Source organism: Eriocheir sinensis, chromosome 8 (genome assembly GCF_024679095.1).
Source record: "Eriocheir sinensis breed Jianghai 21 chromosome 8, ASM2467909v1, whole genome shotgun sequence".
Taxonomy (NCBI): domain Eukaryota; kingdom Metazoa; phylum Arthropoda; class Malacostraca; order Decapoda; family Varunidae; genus Eriocheir; species Eriocheir sinensis.
In genome coordinates, this window is record NC_066516.1 from 13,572,360 (window position 1) to 13,594,310 (window position 21,951).

The 21,951-nt window shown below is 42.3% G+C and overlaps 1 protein-coding gene across 1 annotated transcript; it reads right to left on the minus strand.

The window, feature by feature from the left end:
• Positions 1-1,615: 1,615 nt before the first annotated feature.
• LOC126995563 (tRNA selenocysteine 1-associated protein 1-like) lies at positions 1,616-13,166 on the minus strand. The gene is made up of 7 exons (XM_050855217.1): positions 12,928-13,166; positions 6,136-6,213; positions 5,571-5,693; positions 5,272-5,425; positions 2,923-3,088; positions 2,187-2,368; positions 1,616-1,859 (listed from the first exon to the last, which is right to left on the minus strand). Exons 1-7 carry the CDS (start codon positions 12,958-12,960, stop codon positions 1,735-1,737), a joined length of 861 nt encoding a protein of 286 aa, XP_050711174.1. The 5' UTR covers positions 12,961-13,166; the 3' UTR covers positions 1,616-1,734.
• Between the last annotated feature and the right edge of the window lie 8,785 nt (positions 13,167-21,951).

Consider the following 21,951-nt stretch of genomic DNA (forward strand, 5'->3'; position numbering starts at 1 on the left):
CCGTCTTCTTCCCTTATTTCTCCTCTCCTATCTCTTCCTTCTCCTTTCTCCTCTTCCCCTCCCCTCCCCTCCAGATCAGCCTCGTGATCAAACTTCCATACGACTATTTTGACAGCGGTAAAGCAAGTAATTTACATTTACGATTGGTTGTATTAACCCGGCCATACCTCGCTAACCTTCAAACCTCGATAGGAAAATCAAAGGAACGAATTAATGCAAATATAGACAAATGAGAGTAGACATATACTTAATGCACTGACATGCTCTCACCGTAAATATTAGTTCTGCAATTAAAGACGACAATTTTGGTCAAAACTGAATGATATCATTCACAAGAATGGTCACGGTGATTCCCAAAGTGTTATATCTCTGTGGTGATTCCCCTGCCGCAGCCTGGAGGAAGAACGTGGCACCGTACTCAAGCGGAATATACCAAAACAATTACCAACACTGCACCCCTTTATTGTATAATTAAAATTAAATTATGATTATCTGTTGTTATATATAGCTGATCATAATTTCAGTGTCTTTTTTTGGCACTTTTTACGGGAATATCTTGATCTATTGCAGTGTGGAAAGCTAATTTTTTATCATTTTTATTCCCCTCATATTTATTTGCTATGCCCTTCGTAGAATCTGTACGTATGTGATGCCCGCCTTTTAAATAACTGATTATTAAATATATAGGTGAGTGAGTGATTGAGTTAAAGCAGTATATATATATAATATAAATAATATATATATATATATATATATATATATATATATATATATATATATATATATATATATATATATAAGTATTTAATGGGATATGGTGGAAAACTGAAATCTAAGATCAACTTCTGTCTTTCATAAAGTTCCTCATCGTATATTTTTTACTCCTGAGACCAGGCAATCCTTCTTCCTGTTCCCAACACAGGGAAGACCCAACGCTAGAAGAGGATCCCACCATTGCCACCAGTCTATTGGGAGGCACTTCCCATCATACAATTCATCTCACAAAATACAGGAAAAATTTACCTAGTCTAGAAAGGGTTAAGAGGAGAACTCTTACACACACACACACACACGCAGATGCACACACTGTTCTGTACAGTTCTGCTTACAGCTAAGAACACACACACAACACACAGAAAGTTAGAAAGGATACAGAGAATTGCAACTAAAATGGTCCCAGAACTCTCGAGTATGACGTATAAAGACAGATTGAAGGAGATGGACTTGACGACACTGGAACAAAGAAGGGAGAGAGGAGATCTGATCACGCTGTATAAGTTGGTAAATAAGTTTGATGAGGTGGATGGAGATGATCTCTTCCTAACTACGAGAACGCAGGGGCTGAGAGGACATAGGAAGAAACTTAATAAAGGAACCTGTTTGAATGACTTAAAAAGGATAATTTTCCGCATCGAAGTGTTAACACATGGAACAGCTTGCGGGAAGAGGCGGTGGAGACGAAGAGTGTCCAATAAATGAAGGAAAGGCTGGATGAATGTAGATATGGAGACGGGACTATCAGAGCTTAGCTCGGGCCTGGTAGACCACAAATAGGCACACATACACACACAAAGGTTAGTAAAATTTAATTAAAGATCTTTAAAATTTATCATCGTAGGGTAAATAACTTTATTCATCATTTATTTCAAAAGTAATCATGTACTTCTGACAATTTGTATAAAAGACATATGAAGATTATTTTTGTCACATATTTTACAAAATCAGGATCTTTCTCTACTCATCATCTTTAATGTCCTCCCAAAAACTCCAACGGGCCTTTTCTATTGCTTGCCACAGCTCTTCACTTCTGTCAATGAATTCTTTGTTTGTTTTCTTGATATCTATGGGAACATTCCAGTCTGAGGGAGAATAGTTGGTAACGGTGAGTAATTAAACAAATAAAAATAAGTAAATGAATAGAGATCAGCTCTAATTCTTGTTTGTAGAGTATGGAAACAAGACAACAGTCCAGTCCTGAGCAGTTTATAATAATATATTTATATAATCAATTCTACGACTACAATTCTTACACCCCAGAAAACAGATACCTACATTCATGCTAATCATATTCTTGTAGTTCTACCTACAATTTAATTCTAAAATTTCTGTTGTTGAGTCATCCAGTACTAGGTCTTTTTGGTATTCAACTAACCAACAACTTCCACAATGATCAAGTAGGTACTTACCAACTGGTTCAAAATCTTCTTTTGAAGATTCTTTTGAGTCTCCCATTCCCCCTTCCAAACTGCCATTGTAATCCCCGTAAGATGAAGCATACGGTTCATAATAGCTCCCATAGTTTTGCCATGCAGCATAATTGTTCCAGTACTGTTCATAGTACTGACTGTAATCTCCACCCATGTGGTTCCTGTGAAAAAAATCAAGCAAAAAAGTTATGAAAAATTAAGTCTATTCAGTCAATATTTCTGATGCCCTATTCCTTCCCAAAACTCCACCACAGCATGAATCTCCATTTCCTTCTCTGTTTCATAATTCATAGTCCACCATTCTATATATCATCACCTTGCCTTCCAGCTGGAGGTCCTGAAACCAATCAGCTATGGATAACTAGAGCTGACCGTACTTTAAGAAGTGAACCACTCAACAGGAACTGTATGACTCAGCATTTTGGGGGAAATCCGCAAGTCCGTGAAAGGAGACTTTTATTTTTTAAGTAAACAAGTTTTTCATGCAACTAACCAGTTCCAGTGATGTCAGATTAGAAAGCTCCATGTACATCATTAGAATTTACTTCATGGTTTTCAGTGCCAAGGTTTATTTGATTTAAAACTATTCTATGGCACCTAACTAACCTGAATAAAGGACCCTGTTCATACATAATTACACAATCTCAATGAAACACCTGATAGTACATAACCTTCACTGATCAGTACTTTTAACAAAAACATCAGCATTACTTACATTCCAGGGTAGTGTTGCTTCTTTGGAACAGCATAGCTTACTTTGAGAGGTTTTTGGCCTAAACCTTTGAAGCCATTCATGTGGGTGAGGGCATCTTTATATTCTTCCTCTGAGTAAAACCTCACAAATGCAAATCCTTTACTCTGTCCATTTGGGTCATAAATAACTGAAAAAGAAAAAGTTTCAATACCCCTCTTTCTATTTGACTATCTATCAACATATATCTTCCAAGTCTTGCTCCTTTATAGAAAATTCTATTAAAGTGGCCATGGCAGAAGTGTCTCCATCTTTGCCTGTTCTCGGACTACCGCATCTCTCTCTTCATTATTCATGCACTCTGTTGATCCAGTTCACTGTGGTCACCCTCAGACACCCTCTCCCTTAATCCTGCTGTCAGAAACTCTCTTCACAAATTCATCCTCAGCACATGTAAAAGCCATCTCAGAACACCGTGCTTCACCCATTCAGCCACTTACTTCCTAATTGACTCCCTTCACTACTGCATCAATTCCAAATCTCTCAAAGATACTTCCATTATTTTCTCCATCCCATCTGTACAGTCGCACTACGAAGTGTTGAGACAGTTTGCAATGATTTTCGTTCAAATAATACATAATATTATTCGAAGGGAAGGGATGTTTAGGAGTGATTTCGTTATAAATACGGAAAATATGATATTGAGAAAGGAAATAAATTCATTAGAGTGGAAGTTTTTACCTTATAACGATATATTAAGCAGCTATGCCGAAACATTTTGATACGGTTTTCATTCAAGACATTAAAAGAGTTAAATGAGTTCTATGTTAAGACTAAGTATATATATAACTGCACAAATATATTGCTCTTTCTTTCAATGTAGTGATAAACCCTGTATTATAAAATAATAGGAAAAAATAATTAGCTGCACTTCATTTGATGAAATGCCAAATAAATACTACATAATAAACTCACATTTGATGATGACGTCATCGGGAACGACATTCATGCATGACTATATAAATCTTGTGTGTGTGAAATCAGCGAGATTCTAAAAAAAAAAATCACAAAATCAATTGTCTATATTTTTAATTAACAGTAAAATCCAAAGAGAAGTATCGACACACAAACAGCCTCGTAAGGACCAGCAGGTCTGCTGTTGTTTGTTCTTCCTTTGTGTTCCTTTGTGTTGACTAGTGGCCAGACATATAATTCAAAGTTGCATGAGACACACGACAGACGACGCGATATAGCCTATTGTAGGGGTAGAAATGATGCTTGGTCAGCGCTGCACTGCTAACCTACCACTTTCTTCCATTCATCACTGTCGAGTCAATTATTTATTATTTATTTATTATTTCGATCAGATGTACATCTGATCAAAATAATATTATTTATAACTTGTAGGTATGAATAGTAAAGTGACCTCTACTCCACCCTGGCGATTCTGTAAATGAATGTGGCTACATAGCCTATCATTCCAATATGTTTCTCTTCGCCACATTCACATAGAGAGTACACTGTTAAGTTTTTATTGCATTTAAGGGAATCACTGATATTTATTAGGTGTGTGCAAAACTAGACTTTAAAATTAAGTAGTTTTATAAAAATCGGTAGAGAATGTTTCCCCGAGGGTAGTTGCCAGATGTCGCCAGCCTACGCTCCGTGTCCGAAAGATTATGAAAACTGTGTCAACACTTCGTAGCGCGACTGTACACATGACAGGGACATTTACATGGCTCATTTTCACTGTGCTTACTCATGGTTGCTGAGCTGTATCTAGTGTCTACTTCTCTACTACATATGTGGAGCTGTACAATGAGGGAGAAGTGGAACTTTCTGTGCATATAGTCCACTGACTGGCTCTCATTTCCTACAAAAGATATTCTCATAGAAACTTCAGTAATATGTACCCAGGACTTTCATAAAAATCTGGGGAAGTGAAACACAAGCCTGACTACTGTGAGAAAGTTAAGGAGAGTTGTAATCTCAATGAATGGATACAACCAGGTGCAGCAGTGAAGGTCCTAACCCCATGCAAGATGAGGGCAAATTAGATAATTAGACTTTTGGGTGGCCAAGGTGACTTGCTTTCTCAGCTTAAAACAAGATTTCTGAATGAGTCAAATTATGGAACTGTGTGGGCTTGTAATGAAACAGATTCATGAATCGACTTGTCACAAAACTTGGTGCACCACTTTACTTTGAACAAGCTTATAATACTAAAGTGTTCATGAATACTCCAAGTTGTGGGAAAGCACAATGAATAAATTTTTGATAAAGAAGTTGTGAAATGCGGACACTGAGTATTGTAACTACAGAGACTTAATTGCTTTAATAATGGGAATTTGACTCTTGCATATTGATCCATACCTTTTGCTGTTTTTATGCTATTGTATCTGCTGCCAAATGTCTTGTAGAGGGCAAAATCATCTACATCTGGAGTAAGGTCCCCAACCCAAAGAGAATATTCTTTGTCTGTATTATTTCCTCTGGTGCTGCTGTGGTTCAATTTAAATCTAACAGGCTGAAAAGAAAGTTAAAAAGCATATAAAAATGTGGAATTTCTGCAGGATAATAAGGTTTAATATATTGTATGTAAAACATCACTAGTTTTGTATCCTTAATAGTTTTTCCATTATATATTTTCCTCCATCAAGTGAAAGACTTACTGGCTGACTATGAGGAATAACTTTGCCATTGAGCTTGTGCATGGCAGTAAGGGCTGCTTGATCTGAAGAAAAGTTGACAAAGCAGTATCCTGCAGGATGGCCAGTATATCTGTTTTTCATCACCTAGAGAAAATGGTACATTAGCAGCACATAAGCAGTTTATTTCAATAGCTTACCAATCTTAGAATCTCTTGGAGGAATTTTGACAATTCAATTTACTTTTACATTTCACAAGGGTATGGCAATTGTAAAACCAGCAGGGGGTAGATGGTATACATGCTGAAGTCTTTCACCAAGGTGGAATTATAATAATGAAATGCATGTAGTGTCAAAATGCATTGGTTAGTGGGAAGGTGTCTTAATGCTGGAACAGGACACGCAAGAAATGTTATTCGATAAAATTAAAAAATTATTTTAGAAAGTTGGTATTTGTTCTGACTTACAATTATTGTTGAGAATGTCACTTTTAGAAATTGATATTATTGAGATCCTACAGTAAGATTTCCTTATTTAAATTAGCAAAAATACAGATTTTATCAATGAGAATTGTCAGAATAAGTATTACCTTTACATTCTGGACATTTTCTTCACCCAAGGCTCTGAAGGCTGCTATGATGAAGTTTTCATCCATATAATCAGCAAGCTGTAAAAAAAAAAATAATAATAAAAAAATAAATAAATAAATAAATAAATTAATAATAATAATAATAATAAATAAATAAATAAAAATAAATAATGAAGAAGTTTCCCAAATACTACCACATTATTTCTCCTTTCACTGAGGAAAAAAAACTGAGTGTTTAATGTCTTTGTTCTTCATTTCAGGTACAATAATGTAGTTGTAAATTCAGAGCAGCTATTCCCCAAGAAGTGAGCCATTTTGTTCTTGGTCTTGTCATCACCCTTCAATGGTGATGGCTTGCTATCTGTTAGGTCAGGGTGAGCTTCTGTTAGTTTAAAAAGTATTTTAACCCATGGATTGGATACTATAATGCCTTTTTTTTTTTTTACAGTAAAGAAAGCAGCTCAAGGACAAACAAACAAAAAAAAAGTGAGAAAAAAGCCTGCTAATCACTGCCCCTATAAAAGTGTAAAGCATCATATTTTGCCCAGAAATAAAGTCTCAAAACTAGTAGGTTACCCTCTCTTCAACAATCCCCCAGGGGTAGTTTAACCCTTTCATTGCTAAACGCTTGCAGCGGGCGTTAGGCATATTTGCTGGTGGCGCTAAACGCTCGCTGCGACCTCCAGCCGCACTCAAATCTCCTGCGTATGAGTGTTCCAACATTAATTCTCACAACACAGGATTGCCAATTGAGTGGGTTCTTCACTAAATTTGGTGGAAAATCATGTCAGCCCAGTGCGGAAAATCTATGGATGAGCAACTGGTGGATGTTAATTGTTGACCAATATAGCGACATTTTTGCATAGCTTCACCTATCACATGACTGATATTTTGACCAAATAGTTGTAAATTTTGCAGTTGGCAATACTGCCCTACCAGCACCCCATCATCAAGAGATCTACAGTAGTTGCCTTATGGTTTACCGTCGTGCACGTATAAATGTACGTCTTCACAGGCAACACCCCCTGTACGTGCCTGTACTTTCGCAGGAGAGGCTTACATTACTGAATCCTATAGATCTTGGCCTCCTCTTTCCAATTGTGTTTTTGTTTTCAGCTGTGATGAATAATTTTTGAGATACATAGGTTAAAAGAGCGAGCACTAGCGTCACTTGCTGGTGGTGCTAAAAGCTCGCTGTGAGCGCCAGTCGCACTCACAGCAAAAACCACCCCCTGAACATGCCTGTACATTCGCAGGCGAGGCTTACATAACCGAATCTTATAGATCTTGGCCTCCTTTTTCCAATGGTGTTTTTGTTTTGTAACTGGCCGAAAGAAAGATCAACTTCGGGAGGAGAGGTGTCCCGCCACCCTCCTCTTGAAAGAGTTCAAGTCGTAGGCAGGAGGAAATACAGATAAAGGAAGATTGTTCCAGAGTTTACCAGCGTGAGGAATGAAAGAGTGAAGATGCTGGTTAACTCTTGCATAAGGGGTTTGGACAGTGAAGGGATGAGCATGAGTAGAAAGTCGTGTGCAGCGGGGCCGCGGGAGGGGGGAAGGCATGCAGTTAGCAAGTTCAGAAGAGCAGTCAGCGTGGAAATATTGATAGAAGATAGAAAGAGAGGCAACATCACGGTGGAATTTAAGAAGTAGAAGGCTATCAGTAGGAGGAGGAGAGCTGATGAGACGAAGAGCCTTAGACTTCACTCTGTCCAGAAGAGCTGCGTGAGTGGAGCCCCCCCACACGTGAGATGCATACTCCATACGAGGGCGGACAAGGCCCCTGTATATGGATAGCAACTGCGCGGGGGAGAAGAACTGGCGGAGACGATACAGAACGCCCAACCTCGAGGAAGCTGATTTAGCAAGAGAGAAGATATGAAGTTTCCAGTTGAGATTTTGAGTTAAGGATAGACCGAGGATGTTTAGTGTTGAAGAAGGTGACAGCTGAGTGTTGTCGAAGAATAGGGGATAGGTGTTTGGAAGATTGTGCCGAGTTGATAGGTGGAGAAATTGAGTTTTTGAGGCATTGAAGGACACAAGGTTCCTTCTGCCCCACTCGGAAATGATAGCAAGGTCTGAGGTTAAGCGTTCTGCAGCCTCCAGTCTGGAGTCGTGTACTTCCTGTTGTGATGGTCTTCTATTGAAAGAAGTTGAATAATGCAGAGTGGAGTCGTCGGCGTATGAGTGGACAGGACAGTTTGTTATGGAAACAAGATCATTGATGAATAACAGGGAGTGGGTAATAGGACAGAGCTCTGTGGAACGCCACTGTTGATAGGTTTAGGGGAAGAGCAGTGACCGTCTACCACCGCAGAGATAGAACGGCCAGAAAGGAAACTGGAGATAAAGGAACAGAGAGAAGGATAGAATCCGAAAGAGGGCAGTTTAGAAAGCAAAGACTTATAAGAACATAAGAACATAAGAACGCAGGAGTCTGCAAGAGGCGCCAGACTCTATCAAAGGCTTTCGATATGTCTAGCGCAACAGAGAAAGTTTCACCGAAACTGCTAAGAGAGGATGACCAAGAGTCAGTTAAGAGAGCAAGAAGACCGCCAGTAGAACGCCCCTTGCGGAATCCATACTGGCGATCAGATAGAAGGTTAGAAGTGGAAAGGTGCTTTTGAATCTTCCGGTTAAGGATTGATTCAAAAGCTTTAGATAGACAGGAAAGTAAAGCTATAGGGTGGTAGTTTGAGGGATTGGAACGGTCACCCTTCTTAGGCACAGGCTGTACAAAGGCATACTTCCAGCAGGAAGGAAAGATAGATGTTGATAAGCAGAGAGGAAAGAGTTTGACCAGGCAGGGTGTCAGCACAGAAGCACAGTTTTTAAGGACAATAGGAGGCACTCCATCAGGTCCATAAGCCCATATAGCCCGAGCGTGCCTGAGGGGATAGTCTCGTTGCAAGCGCTTAGCAATGAAAGGGTTAATGACCCTGGTACTAGTTTGACCCTTCTTCTGTACCATGAACCTAAAAAACTACTCATTAGAATCCGTTTGATCTCCTATTTGGCCTATAGAAATAGTTGATGAGAGGCTCTACTGAGGATCAGTTGATATTAACCAACAATGAAATAACTATGTGTTGGACCAAGGATTTAATGTCGATCTTGTGTTGTTTGATTTCTCAAAGGCTTTTGACGTTGTTTCCCATGACATACTACTCATGAAACTGAGCATGTTGGGCATCACTGGCAAGCTACTTGACTGGATTAGAGACTTTCTAACTGCCAGGTAAATGAATGTTGTTGTGGACCATAAGTTTAGTAATACAAGATTGGTACATAGCAGAGTCCCCAGGGCTCTGTGCTTGGCCCTTTACATTTTCTTATCAATGTAAATTTCCTCACACACAACATAACTGCTTCTACCAAGATCTTTGCTGATGACCTTAAGTTGTACATCAACATTAAGACAGATTCCGGCCCAAATACAGTCAGTGATATGATGCAGTGTCAACAAGCTATAAATTTCCTTTTAACTACACCTAAATCCTGGGGTCTTACTATGAATTCTTCCAAGTGCATTTTATTAAGATTCCAGAGACGTAAAATGAACTGGGAAGTTTTGGGCCTATCCGGACTTTATTACATGGACAACATACCCCTTCCTATAAAAAACATTGCCATTGATTTAGGAATAACAGTTGATTGCACTTTAAAGTTTCATCAACACACTGCTAATAAAGTCAACAAAGCCGGGGGCGTTATGCAGAATATCCTTAAAGCAAGAGTTAATCGTGAAGCTTCATTTATGGTCCCCCTTTTCATTACTCATGTGTGCCCCCTGTTGGAATACTCCTCTGCTGTGTGGAACACAGGCTATGTTGGAGACTTGAGGTTATTAGTCAATTCAGAGGCGTTGGACAAAGTACATTCAGGGCTTAGAAAATTTTAATTATCTTGAAAGGTTAAAATCACTAAATTTATTCTCAATACATGGTCGTTTGCTCCGTCATGACATGATCAAGTATTGGCAGATCTTTCATAATAAATGTGCAATCTCCCCTTCAGACCTTTTTGTTCTAACTCCTGATCTACCCACCAGAGGCCACCAGTACAAAATAGCACATGTTAGGACCCAGCTTGAACTAAGAACTAAGAGGTCCTTCAGCGTCAGAGGAATTCCTTTGTGGAATTCCCTCCCTGAATCCCTAGTCACCCTTCAGTCTCTATCTCTATTTAAATCAGCACCAGCTCATCATCTTGGGGACAAATTCTTAGAATATCATTAAATGGACTATAGCTCTTCATCTAATCTTATAAACTCTATTACAAGTTGACTGCACATGATGCACTATCCAGCTTTTTCGCTAGTACTTGTTTTTGTGCAAGTAATTATATATTGAGAGCTGGCACATCTGCAGAGTACTGGCTTCCTATTAACCCTTCCTCATCATGTGGATTGTGGGGTCGGGAAGCCCACCAGGTGAGTAAACCAGGTGAGGCGGAAGCGTCTGAGAATACCGACCACAACGTTTCACTCGACAGGGCGTGAGTTACTCTCTGCTCACTTCGGGGTGGGAATTTTATGCACATTTAAAGGGACTTGGGACAAATATTGGTTAAGATTCGTTTTAGGTCCGTGCCAGTATCTCATTACCTACCTTATGAAACATCAGTATCTCTTCATATATCTTTTCTACAAACCTTCAACAGTCATGGAAATGCTTTGAAAATCCAATTCAAGGACTTTTTTTTTACTCTTGAAAATAGGGGATAATGTTTACGAAAGCGCGTCGCCTCCTCTGCTGGCCGCGGCGACGCTGCAGCGGGTGTTGCGAGAAATACCTCCTCGCTGAAATAAGTCACATATACATGAGGGGGTCCAGGGGGCTGTGCCCCTGGTTAGAAGGGGTGTCGAGGCCCGTAGGTAAAGTTCGGTTGGAGTAGTTTAAATATACTCCCCGACCCTAAGCCCTCTGCGAGCTATTTTGCGGCTGCGGCGGCGCTTTCGTAGACATTATCCCCTATTTTCAAGAGTAAAAAAAAGGGTATTATTCTAGTGTTTGCCCATACTCACCCCTCGCAACCAAAATTGGCTAGGGGGCCATTGAGACTTCGGGGAATGCGTTGGTAAACATGAAATGCGTCGCAAATGCATAGTTTTTGAGTTATGAGGGGTTGAAAAATACCCTAGATGTAGGGAAATTCCTTACAATTACTTAGATGTAGGGAAATTTCATACATTCCATTTTTTTTTTAACAACGTACAGAAACCACGCAAGCTAATTATTGAAAATCACTCCGCACCTCAAAAATACGATATTACGGCTCCATATTGCACTGAAGGGCATATTATACATACGGACGATGTGTTTACATGGTGATGCCATTGCAATATGAGCAGCGTTGCCAACGATCCGGTTAGCAATGATACGCTAGGTGAGACCAGGTCCACCACGCGTGGTTATTATTATTTTTTTCTTTGGAACACGCACCTTAACCTAATACTATTTCCGATGGTACGCTAGTTTAGCGATGGTACGCTTAGTTAGCCATTAGCCCACGCATGTGAGACCAGGTCCACCACGCGTGGTTATTTTTTTTTAGAACACGCACCTTTACCTAATACTATTACCGATGGTACGCTTAGTTAGCCGCATAAGCCATTAGCCCATGCATGTGAGACCAGGTCCACCACGTGTGGTTATTTATTTTTTTTAGAACACGCACCTGTAAGAGGGGAGGGTCCAGTGGGGGGTGCAGCCCCCCCTTGGTTAGCAGGGGGGTCGAGGGGGGCGAAGCCCCCCCGTTAGCAGGTCGTAAAGTTCGGTTGGAGTAGTTTAAATATGCTCCCCCACCCAAAAACTCCGAGTTCACGCAGGTCCCCCAAGATCGTTCGGGGAAGGGGATTAATTCGGCTTCTTTACTTCTAAGTACTTATTTTTTTTTTTACTATGATATATGGAGGCGTATTATCGTATTCTGGAGGCGCGAAGTCAATATCCACAATCACCTTGTATACTGGGAATACGAGCTCATGAAGCAGATTCAGAATCCGGTCAGTAAGGATTCACGTGTTCGAACAGCTCGGGCAAGAGGTTTGAGAGCCTGCACTTCCTGCACAAGCCGCAATAGTGTTAAAGGCGCGGTGTTGGATGGATCATGGATAGCCGGTGGTTTTACTTGTGTCAGTGATAAACAATGAAGATACACTGTGTTTGGTGCCACGGACTCTACTTGGCGGACAGAAACCTTGCGATGAGGTGACAACCTACTAGAGAGAGGACATGAGTGTGGTGGAGGCGGTTTATGTGAGCACTGATGGCAGCCGGTGCCACGCCAGATGGTGAGGTGAGCATCGTTTGGTGGGTTCACTACGCTTCTCTCCCAAAACAAGCTTGGGGATCCACTGAGTGCGTGGCTTTTCGTATGGAAAACACTAAATTCATCGCAAACGCTTAATTTAGTGGTGGTAGGAGGAAAATTCCCTAAATTTAGGGAATTTCCCTAGATCTAGGGAGTTTTTATCCCCCCCCCACTAAAAAAAATACGCGAATGCGACGGATTTCGTGTCCCCCACCCGAAACCCCGCATTCCCACCAGGTCCCCAGGCTTGTATGGGGGGGAGGGGGGAGTATGGGCAAACACTAGAATTTTACCAAAAAAAGTCCTTGAATTGGATTTTCAAAGCGTTTCCATGACTGTTGAAGGTTTGTAGAAAAGATATATGAAGAGAGTGAAGTTTCATAAAGTAGATTATGAGATACTGGCACGGACCTAATACGAATCTTTACCCAAATATTTCCCCTTAGACTTTGAAAGCTTGTCAAATTCCATCACTCACATCGCCCATCCACAGAGCTCCCTCGCGGGCCATGGTCGTGGAGAACTAGTGATCCGCCTCAGGGTCCTCTACTTCTCCTGTTGACCTCCCACGCTTTGTATCGCTTCTTGGGTCTTTACGCCTTGGTCTTCCTTCCTTTGTGTCCATTAATTGTCTTCCTCTCCTCGTGCCAAGCTTTCATCCAGGAGTGTCTCGCAGCGCCGCCAGTGTTTACGAGGCCAAAGCGTCGAGACGATTTTGGTCTTGGTCTTGGCTTTCGCAAATGAGCTTGTTATTGATTTTAAAGGTCACCCATTATTTATGTCAGGCATTGATATCGGCAGCTAATGTGATAGATAAAAGGAAAATAAACATATGCAGCATACAGTGTCATTATCTACAACTTGTATACCACATTCCCTCAGAGAAATCTCACACAGCAGAGAAGCAATCAGTTTCTCCCCACAGTCCCACTATTCATTTCAGACTATAATTATATTACCGTTACCGTTACCGTTGATGAGGTTTCAGCACAGAGTTATATACCTAGAGCGCGCGCTCCCTTGTTGTGGGGTTGGCGGCGGGTAAGGCAAGCTAACCTGGTGCGGCAGCCATCTTGGGGAGCCCACTTTCCCTCACGCTGTGGTGGTGGTAATAGTGGTGGTGATGGTGGTGGTGGTGGTGGTGGTGGTGATGGTGGTGGTGGTGGTGGTGATGGTGGTAGTGGTGATGATGATGATGGTGGTGTTGGTGGTGGTGGTGATGGTGGTGGTGTTGGTGGTGATGATGGTGATGGTGGTGGTGGTGATGGCGGTACGTGGTGATGGTGGTAGTGGTGATGATGATGATGGTGGTGGTGATGGTGGTGGTGGTGGTGGTGGTGGTGGTGATGGTGGTGGTGATGATGGTGGTGGTGGTGGTGATGATGGTGGTGATGATGATGGTGGTGGTGGTGTTGGTGGTGGTGGTGATGATGGTAGTGGTGGTGATGGTGGTGTTGGTGTTGGTGGTGATGATGGTGATGGTGGTGATGGCGGTACGTGGTGATGGTGGTAGTGGTGATGATGATGATGATGGTGGTGGTGATGATGGTGGTGGTGGTGATGGTGGTGGTGGTGGTGGTGATGATGGTGGTGGTGGTGATGGTGGTGGTGGTGGTGGTGATGGTGGTGGTGATGAAGGTGCAGTGGTGGTGATGATCGATGGTGGTGGTATTGGTGGTGGTGGTGATGATGGTGGTGATGGTGGTGGTGATGGTGGTGGTGGTGATGATGTGGTGGTGGTGATGATGATGGTGATGGTGGTGATGGTGGTGGCATAGCTGGGCGTTATCGCGATAAGTTATCGCGATACTTTATCGCTGATAACAAAATCGGGTTATCAGCCATCCGCTACCTATTTAAATATATATCGGTATCTTCGTTACTGTTGTAACCAAACTAGCGATAATCGCTACTTTTTTCCGCCTCAGAAAAAAAAAAACGTTTCCTCCCTACTGTGCATGCGTGGCCCGATGAAAAAACTTCGGGGTATGAAATATCTTCGGTGAAGAGATTTCATACTTAGATCATCAACATTAAAACACAAAGTTATTTTTTTATGTTACTCAGAAATCAATATATCAAAGAGAAAAATCATTTAACTTTGCCCCAAAAATTATTATTCACTGCCTCAAATTTGATATTCCATATTCATTTGTGAGCATGCCATTGTATTGAAGGCACCCGGTGTTGTGTTATTTGGTGTCCCATCGTCAAAAGCTGGCGCTTTTGTTTACAAACACGTAATGGTCTCTCGTGAACTGCGAATGCTCAGACCAGTAAACGTAGACCTGTACAGTCTCACAAAGCTTTTTAACACATTAAGAGTTGCTGGAAAGCTGAATCAGACATATAGTACCACCATCCTCACTGTTTCTAGAATGACACTCTGTACATATAAATACAACTCATACAGATTGAGTGTTGGTCTAGAAACAGCGAGGATGGTGATAGTGGTACTGTATGTCTGATTCAGCCTTCCAGCAACTCTCAATTATGGTTAAAAAGCTTTGTGAGACTGTACAGGTCTACGCTTGCTGGTCTGAGCATGCGCAGTTCACGAGAGACCAGTGTTTGTAAACAAAAGCGCCAGCTTTTGACGGTGGGGACGCCAAATAACACAACACCAGTTCAGGCGTTTCTAGTATTACCGTCCATATGTACATGTCAACGTGTGGTTTTCAGGTTTTGTAGGTTTTCTAAAATACAGATAATGAAAATTTGAATTCATCAATGTTTTTCTATCTGAAATATCAATATAGTATCGTTTTCGATACTATATTGGACTTATCGCTAGCTAGTATCGGAATTGTGGATTTATATCGGTTATCGGTTATCGCCTATATTTGTGTCTCCAGTTAACGAATATCGGTTATCACCAATAAGGTTTTCATTATCAGTTATCGGTTATCGGGAATAAAGTTTTCTGTTATCGTGCCCAGCTATGAGTGGTGGTGATGGTGGTACGTGATAGCAATGGTGGTGGTCTTGGCGATAGTGGTTTTCATAAACAGAGAGTATAAAACCTGAGTTATGTCATATATCAGTCAGTCCCTCTCTCTCTCTCTCTCTCTCTCTCAACCAACTCCTCCACCCACCGCCAGCACCACCACCATCACTATAGCACCACCACCACTACTGTAGCACCACCACCACTACTGTAGCACCACCACCACCACCACCACCATCATCATCACCACCACCACCACCACTACTGTAGCACCACCACCACCACCACCACCACCACTACTGTAGCACCACCACCATCATCATCACCACCACCACCACCACCACTACTGTAGCACCACCACCACCACCACCATCATCATCACCACCACCACCACCACTACTGTAGCACCACCACCACCACCACCATCATCATCACCACCACCACCACCACTACTGTAGCACCACCACCACCACCACCACCACCACCACTACTGTAGCACCACCACCATCATCATCACCACCACCACCACCACCACTACTGTAGCACCACCACCACCACCACCATCATCATCACCACCACCACCACCACTACTGTAGCACCACCACCACCACCATCATCATCACCACCACCACCACCACCACCACCTACCACTTACCTCCACTTTGAAGTTGCTGGCTGGAGCACAGAGTTAGCTGGACTGGGCTCCCAAAGATGGCGGCCCAGGTACTTCCGGTTGCCGCACCTGAGTGTCTGGCTCGCACGCTCTAGGTATATAACTCTGTGGGTCATTCGCTGAGTGGTTGATTTCAGGCTTCTTGTATCTCACACAATTTATACATTTCTTCTCAGCCATGGTGCACTCCTGTGATTTATGATTGCCAGTGCATTTGAAACAATTTGGGGCATCTCCTTTGGTCTTGGCAGTACAGTTGGCCTCAAGATGGCCATATCTCTGACAACGATAGCATATAATTGCATGGTATCTGCCTCTCACTGTGTATATTCCCCATTCTAATTTTAGCTTGTCGTGATTCTTGTGAATCAGCTCTCTTACAGTTGGGTCACACCTCAAAATGTAGTGCATCATACCGCCAGCCGCAGGCTTGCTAAAAACCAACTCAATCTTGTCCTCAACACCCCCAATGGCATGTAAGAACTCATTGTGGTCTAAGATGGTCTCCTTTATTTTTTCCTTGGTCTACTCTTTATGCACATTGCATATCATGATCTTTGGTTTCATCTTTCCAACACTCTTGGTATTAATTTGCTCAACAGACTCCAGTTTTTGAGCAGCCTCATCCCTTGTGTTCTCATTATCAAAGTTCATGACAATGTTACCTCTATTTGTAAATCTTGAATCAGTTATTTGAATACCATTCAATGCCTGGGAGACTTCATCCTTCATGTCTGTTGCCTTCTTTTCCTGTGTAGAAGCTTTTACAACTAAGAGATTTTTCTTGACCTTCTTGCCTCTCTTTGCCATCTCAGCCCAACTGGATTCAGCATGCTCAGCAGTCAGCACGTTTAAGCGTGTCAACAACTGATCCCAGCTCCTCCTGCACCTTTACAGCCCTTGATTCAACTTCATCCTTAACCACAGATATTTCCTTAGATAATTCTTGCTTGAATTCATCCATTTTCTCCACGATTTTGGTAGCCAGAGATGCTTTATGGAGGCATGGGTTGCACATCCAATTAATTTTAGGTATATTCTCCTGCTTAATTCCAGACAAATGAGCACACTTCACATGACACCATTTAGGGCACAAACAGCATCCAATCCATTTCTCGCCTGTGAAATCCTTACAAATGTAACACAAATCCAACGGGGCCTTGGCTTTGCCAGCCATGTCAACACAGCACTTTCCACAAGGAGCCGGACGCAACACATCCGATCACGGCCACGACTACTCACTCCCCTTGTCCGTTTCCTCCAAGCTCTTTCAACCACTTCATACATTTCATATTCCATTTAATTTCGGTCAAGATTACTTTCCATTCCGTGTTACACTTTTCGCACTAATTGGAACTTTCGTATTATTTCCAAGGACGCCTATGAGCACCTCCCTGGTGAAGTGATTCACATGCCTAGCTATGAATATTTACATAGTTGTACCAAACTGGAAGTGAGCTACATTTCTGGTGCTTCATCTCAGGCTCAGTCAGACAAACCACTTTCAAGTTTGAACAAAATTTTCTCCAGGCAATTTAGCAGGGAAGGTTTTTTTTTAACAGCAAAGGAGACAGAGAAGAAAAAGAAAAAAATTAAATAAATAAATAAATAAATAAATAAAGCCCACTGCTCCTAAAGAGTCCAGAGGAGTGGCCGAAAGATAGGTCAATTTTGGGAGGAGAGGTGTCCTGATACCCTCCCCTTAAAAGAGTTCAAGTCATAGGCAGGAGGAAATACAGATGAAGGAAGATTGTTCCAGAGTTTACCAGCATGAGGGATGAAAGAGTGAAAATGCTGGTTAACTCGTGCGTTAGGGATTTGGACAGTAAAAGGATGAGCTTGAGTAGAAAGTTGTGTGCGGCGGGGCCGTGGGAGGGGGGGAGGCATGCAGCTAGCAAGTTCAGAAGAGCAGTCAGCATGAAAATATCAATAGAAGATAGAAAGAGAGGCAACATGGCAGCAGAATTTAAGAGGTAGAAGACTATCAGTAAGAGGAGAGGTGATGAGACTAAGAGCCTTAGACTCCACTCTGTCCAGGAGAGCTGTGTGAGTGGAGCCCCCCCAACATGTGAGATGCATACTCCATACGAGGGCGGACAAGGCCCCTGTATATGGATAGCAACTGTGCAGGGGAGAAGAACTGGCGGAGATGATACAGAACGCCCAACCTTGAGGAAGCTGATTTAGTGAGAGAGATGTGAAGTTTCTAGTTGAGATTTTGAGTTAAGGATAGACCGAGGATGTTTAGTATTGAAGGTGACAGCTGAGTGTTGTCGAAGAATAAGGGATAGGTGTTTAGAAGATTGTGTCGAGTTGATAGATGTCCAGGCCTTATATCAACTCAGCAACAAAAGAAAAATAGTGGGTTAGGGTGAAAAGTATATTACTCAAGCACTCCCCTCTTGCATGAAAAAGATGCAGGCAAAAGCTCAGGAACCAAACATAAAATAGTAAATGCGAGGATGCAGGTTATAGTTGTGTGGTGGAAAGATAGACAAAGCAGCGTCAGGCTGAACCTCAAGCCGGCGCTAGTCTTTGGAGACGATCACTATGCACCATTCTGTGTATTAAAAAGTAGATCGTAAAGCTCAAATTTCCGTCCACCTATTTATCTGACTATTTCTGCCTAAACTACGGGTAAAAGAACACACCAAGGAAATTTTTTTTATTACAGCTGGTGACACCCAAAAAGGTTTAGGTCAGAGGGTCGTGAAGGCCCCCCTCCCTGACGAACGTATCGATGGCAAAAGAAGCTTCAAAAAGGACCCAAATTTACTTTAAGTGCCATAAAAGTTGGCTGACACAATCGTGCAGGTTGTCAGTGGGGCTGTAGTCAAGGGAACTGCATTCCTTCAAAGAGGAACTTTAAGGACAATCATGTACACAAGGAACTCTAGTAATTATCCAGCATTAGCTACAGAAATGGTTTCTCCATCTGTCCAGTTTCCTTGTTTAAAACACAAGATCAAATCAATAGACAGCCGATAGGCGTCCACTGGCCTGTTAAAAAGACCAGTCGTTTGCACAGTGTCCACAGCAAAATTTACACCCTTTACGAGGCTGTGTTGCCCATCTTCCCTAAATGTTTCAAGAAAAAGTGACCGAAATGCATCATAATCCTTCCGTTCTGTGAACGCGCTCCTGTTTATGAGGGCCACGGTTTCCGTTCCTGGGTTTGACCCTTGAGCGGCTGAGAGATATTTTATCTCCCGGATCTGACATGAATGAAATGTTCATGACAACCTCACTTTGAAACAAGAAGTCCCTGGCTGAATAATCTGCCTCCCTTACTACCTGGCCTAACTGCTGTTGCTGTTAACGGGTGATTAGGGGCAGAAGCCATTGTGGGATTAGTAAGGTAAGTAAATACCTCTTGATTGCTCATGCAGCTTAGAAGGAGGAGAAAGCACCCTTTTAACCTGAGAACGTCGGCACACCCTTTTTTGGGCTTTCACGAGTCGTGGCTGTGGTACGGTGGACCCTGAAAAGGGCTCGCCATAAAACACCTGATTCGAGCTAATTGTAGGCGGTGGTGGCGTAACGCAACCCACCATGAATGCCCGAGGTCATTGTGGTGGGTGAGTGATCTTGAGGTGGGCTTTTTTGTCATAGGTGGTGCTGTAAGGTCATGGCATACTGAATTAGCTATCCATACAGTAATCACTTGTCAAATTCTCCATAGTAGATGACAAGTAACTCTCGGCTAGATGCCACGCGTCGCGAGACTGTTTATTTTGTAACAAACACCACCCAAAAAGAATGGAGTTTGAGTAAAAGTAAATGTTTTTAACGGCTGTATGGTTATGAGAGGAGTACTCTGATGTACATTCCATGCTCTTTTCTTAGTCTCAAAATGCAGTGTAATTTTGTCGTTTCTCGGCCACTTCTCGGCTTTCCCATTGCCGAAGCCCACGGGTTAAGACTGCTACCACTCCTTACATGACAGTTACCGTTATCCTTGACGTCACTGTCCTTTCCCTTTACACACTCCTTATAGTCCTCGGTGAGAGCTTGTAACTTCGGGTCAGGTTTCTCTGCCATTAAAAAGAGTTACTAGTAAAACAAGGAGTAAAATAGTAAAAGAAAAAAAATTATCGCTGCAAAAATAATTAAAGTAATAATCATTCACCGCTAAGTATGTGTTCACTCCTTCCCGATGCTTCTAAAATACATAAAAAGAGGAAAAAGAATAATGAGTGAGGCTTAGCAAGACAAAACTTCTCCACTGTGCAATAAAATACACAAAAGAAAGGAGAAAATAAAATGAATGACTATACATAAAATGCGTAACAATGTTATTCAGGAAGAATATTAAACATCCACACGCCAGAAAAATCAACAGCTGAATAATAAAATAGATATGGCCCCACACGTATAAACATGTAAATAATAATAGTAATTCACCTGAAATATTTGTACAAGTGGTGTAATTATTGAAACCGTATCAATGCAGTGTCAGCTAAAATGTGTTAAAAATACTTTGAAGACAGCAACTCGATACCCCACTACTCAACACGCTCGCGTCCTTAGCCTTGCCGGTGGCTGGGGCAGGATCGCAGGGGTGGCAGGGTCTGCCGTCCGTCATCTGGTGGCGGTGGCGGGATGGGCAGCGGGCAGAGTATATACGCCCACCACCGAGACACCTCTGATAGCTTGGCTGTGTGGAGGTGCGGGGCGGGGCGCGCAGGCGGTGTGAAGTTGCGGGGCGGGGCAGGGCGTTGCACTCGGGTGCGGCTGTGTGCTGACTCGACTTCACGGGGCAGGAAAGGCCGTGCGCTTTGGTCAGTGTTTGCTTGCTGTGTCTAATACTGTTCACTGCTCCCACACACTGTCACTGATGTTGTGTTTGAGAGAGATATGACAATTCAGAGTAGTTCGTAACCACACTGTTCACCATTTTATGTTAGTAACTTTAAGTGTTACTTTTTAAGTGGTTGGTGTTAAGAGTTAAGTTTAAGGCATGAGCTATTATCTCACTCATCACAGGGCCGGTGTTACCGTGGCCTGCTTCACAAGTTGATTGTAGTAGGTGAGATAACACAATAGCCTTTAGTTAAGTGATGTGTGGCCGAGCGGTAGCCGTTATAAGTTCACTTTAGTTCACTTTAGTTCTCAAATCGAGAGCCAGCCACACCCAGCGCGTGGACGGAGGAGTCCTCCGCTCGCCTGCCCGTCCCCCGTCTGCTTCTCTTCCCTTCTCTGCGTTGCTCGCCCTTTTTATTGCATGTTGATTCGTCCGGAAGAGTGTGGTTTCCGGTTGATGACTGGCGATGATTTGTCATCAATTGCTGATTTAGTATCAGCCAAGCATGTGTTCCCACAGCCATCAGCTCTGACGTGTTCCATAACATCCTGGCAAAGGCACTGAGCCTGTGCTTAGACACACACAGTCACACACTCACATGTACATTATAATATATACATTACACACAAGGTCCCTTTCACCCCAATCGGAAATGATAGCAAGGTCTGAGGTTAAGCGTTCTGCAGCCTCCAGTCTGGAGTCATGTAATTAATTCCTGTTGAGAGGGTCTTTTGTTGAAAGAAGTTGAATAATGCAGAGTGGAGTCATCAGTGTATGAGTGGATAGGACAGTTTGTTATGGAAAGATCATTGATGAATAACAGGAAGAGAGTGGGTGATAGGACAGAGCCCTGTGGAACACCATTGTTTAGGGAAAGAACAGTGACCTTCTACCACAGCAGTGATAGAACGGCCGGAAAGGAAACAAGATAAAGGAACAGAGAGAGGGATAGAATCCGAAAAAGGGCAGTTTAGAAAGCAAAGAGTTGTGCCAGACTCTGCTTTCGATGTCTAGCACAACTGAGAAAGTTTACCGAAACGGCTAAGAGAGGATGACCAAGAGTCAGTTAAGAGAGCAA

Coding starts and splice junctions, on each gene's coding strand:
- LOC126995563 (XM_050855217.1), bottom strand. CDS start 12,960: ATGGCCCGCGAGGGAGCTCTGTGGATGGGCGAT. Junction 6,214..12,927: donor GAGCTCTGTGGATGGGCGAT/GTGAGTGATGGA, acceptor TTTTTTTTACAG/CTTGCTGATTATATGGATGA. Junction 5,694..6,135: donor AAAATGTCCAGAATGTAAAG/GTAATACTTATT, acceptor CATTTTCTCTAG/GTGATGAAAAACAGATATAC.